General features: G+C 40.4%; 1 protein-coding gene across 1 annotated transcript; it reads right to left on the bottom strand.

Moving 5' to 3' along the window:
• Positions 1-625: 625 nt before the first annotated feature.
• Positions 626-1,415, bottom strand: LOC119652526. Its single transcript, XM_038056727.1, has 3 exons — positions 1,183-1,415; positions 936-1,130; positions 626-882 (listed from the first exon to the last, which is right to left on the bottom strand). The coding sequence occupies exons 1-3, from the start codon at positions 1,390-1,392 to the stop codon at positions 649-651; spliced, it is 639 nt and encodes a 212-aa protein (XP_037912655.1). The 5' UTR covers positions 1,393-1,415; the 3' UTR covers positions 626-648.
• Positions 1,416-2,483: the final 1,068 nt, after the last annotated feature.

Here is a 2,483-nt window from a genome sequence, read left to right as displayed (position 1 = left end):
TAAAATCCCACATTCGGACGTGCCCAGGCCAGAGTCTTTTGAAGATTTCCACCTCCTTAAAAAAAAAGACAGACAGACAAACAGGCAGACGGACATGCAGACAGACAGACATTGAACCGATTTTAATAAGGTTTTGTTTTGCAAACAAAACCTTATCGTGCAGTTCCTAGAACACCCAAACTGTAAATCATTTTCCAGGCCTTTTTCTCCTACTACTGGTCACGAATTTCATTTCTTCTACAAAAATCGTCGTAGCTGCCCGACTCTCGAAATTTGTGAATGTGTTATACCTTTTGTTTTGAAATGAAATATTAAATCTGAAATATAATCATAATTTTTGTTGCGAAACTAAAAAATTCAACTGAATTTTTACAAATCGAACTTAGAGCGTTGATCCTTATCAATGAAAAAGCTATGAAGGTGTCTACGTTGGAATGGATTTGTCTCTTCGTTTTTATTTCAAATGGGCGCAAAAGTCAAAATTCGTCACACGCACGTATCTGAAAAGTGTGCAGACTATATAGTTCCAATAACATCGGCTCGAAACGGTCTGATCGCCATACTTTGATCTTCTATCTTATTACCAACAGAGGTATTCAAAAAGCTCAGGATAGAAAGTGGGGAATAGAAACAAATTATGCGTTCTTTTTATATGGGAGAATATTGATCAACAAATAGACATTTATCATAATAGTTATAAATCGCACAACACACTTGTGTCCAGTTAAAAACTAATATAAACACTTGCATCATTTGATAGATAAATTCCGTTGCTAAGGCGTCCGCTGAACTCAGCACAAAGTTTACGATAGTAACGCTAATCTTAAGTGCCAGCACCAAACCGGTGATTACAAAGTATGAAAGTAAAGAGCTGTAGTTCTCCTGAAAGAGTTCCTGCTAGTTAAAATTATAGATACTATCTCAGGACCTCATACTCTCAACAGATCATAAAACAGCGCCACGTTAGTCTCGACCGCAAAAGCATAGCTGAGAAGGTGTATGTCATGGAGTACCACCTTGAAAAAGGAACACTGTGGAAGCACACTGATGTTCAGTAAGGATTTCACAGACCTAGGCGCTTTCTCCGGGTACATTAAGCATAATTGAATGCTCTGAAAGAAGTTTATGACCTGAAATTGAGAACTGATTAGGGTGGAACCAAGTATGGAATACGAGTCTCACTATAAACGTTAAGGCAGCACATATGGAGTAATACCGGCTCCATCGATATAACGGCGTTTTGCAAACCGGATCTAATAGAGGCATTTTCTCGAAAAATTCCAAGACGCGAGATTGTCCGTGAGGATAATTACAACGGATTTTATTGAAACTTAAAGACATTTTCACATGAATGAAATTTGCATTCCTCAAGTAACTTTGAAAGACTGACATAAAGGCGTGCCTTGTCAGTAATGATTATGGCAGACTCCTTTGTGAATTTACTCGGTTTGATTATGTTAGTAGTCCAACTTCACAAAATTCATCAGGGAGCATTCTGCAAAATTCTGTCCACTGGAATTATTCAATTATTCAACATCTTGCCTATTAGGGCGAATAGTGCGAGTCGATGAACCATAACTAGATGATCCAATTCGAGCAGAACATTAAAAAATATAACGAGGATCATGGAGGAGGTTTGTGGATTTCTGCAGCTTACGCCGCCTTGTCATTGGTGGCACATTTTTCGAGCACACAAATTGACCATTTTGCGATCAGCAGTCGATTTAGAAGTTGTCTCCTGGATGTGCGTAACAAAATAGACGCTGACATCGGCCACGAAAGGAATCACCTATGGACAGTCGCTTACGTTCGCTCCCATGTTGCGTTCGCCACTTCTTGCAGGCCCGGAGAACTGCCAACCCTCAAGGACAAAACTAATTGCTATTATCAAACAGTGGGAGAGCTGTTTTGCTGATCGGACGGCAGACACTGAGTAACGTGCCTAAGAATATCGATGAGCATTGGGCTGCCATGAAAAATGCTCATTTCCCGGATGTTACGCACGTCATCATCACGTTCCGAAAGATATCATAGGATGTGGCTGGCTGCCGAATCATGGAAGCGGATCAATGAACGAAAGGGATTGAAAACTCTATTGACCGCTGCGAGTGAAGGCGAAAGTGATGCGCTTAAACTGATATGAAACCAACTTCCGGGAACACTCTGCATAGTGTGCGCCGTGACGAAAAGGAATTTGCTATTACGTTGGTCAAAGAAGCAGGAGATTCTGCAAAACGCAAAGATTTCAGACGTATAAACCGCACCATGAAAGATCTTGCATGTGGTCGCAAATCTTTCGATGATCCTATAAAAGACGTTAACGGAGGACTCCTTATTCACAATGACGAGCAACTGAGGAGGTGGGAAAAACACTTCACCATCTTCCTCGACGGGTCTTTAATTCAATTTTGTGTTTGGTGAAAACGCCAAAAATCTTGAGTTGCCGATTCTACAAATGCGAATGAAAAGCCCACACATAATTA

Source organism: Hermetia illucens, chromosome 3 (genome assembly GCF_905115235.1).
Source record: "Hermetia illucens chromosome 3, iHerIll2.2.curated.20191125, whole genome shotgun sequence".
Classification (NCBI taxonomy): Eukaryota; Metazoa; Arthropoda; class Insecta; order Diptera; family Stratiomyidae; genus Hermetia; species Hermetia illucens.
Note: the sequence above shows the minus strand (reverse complement) of the source record. Positions and strands in the feature narration are given on the sequence as shown.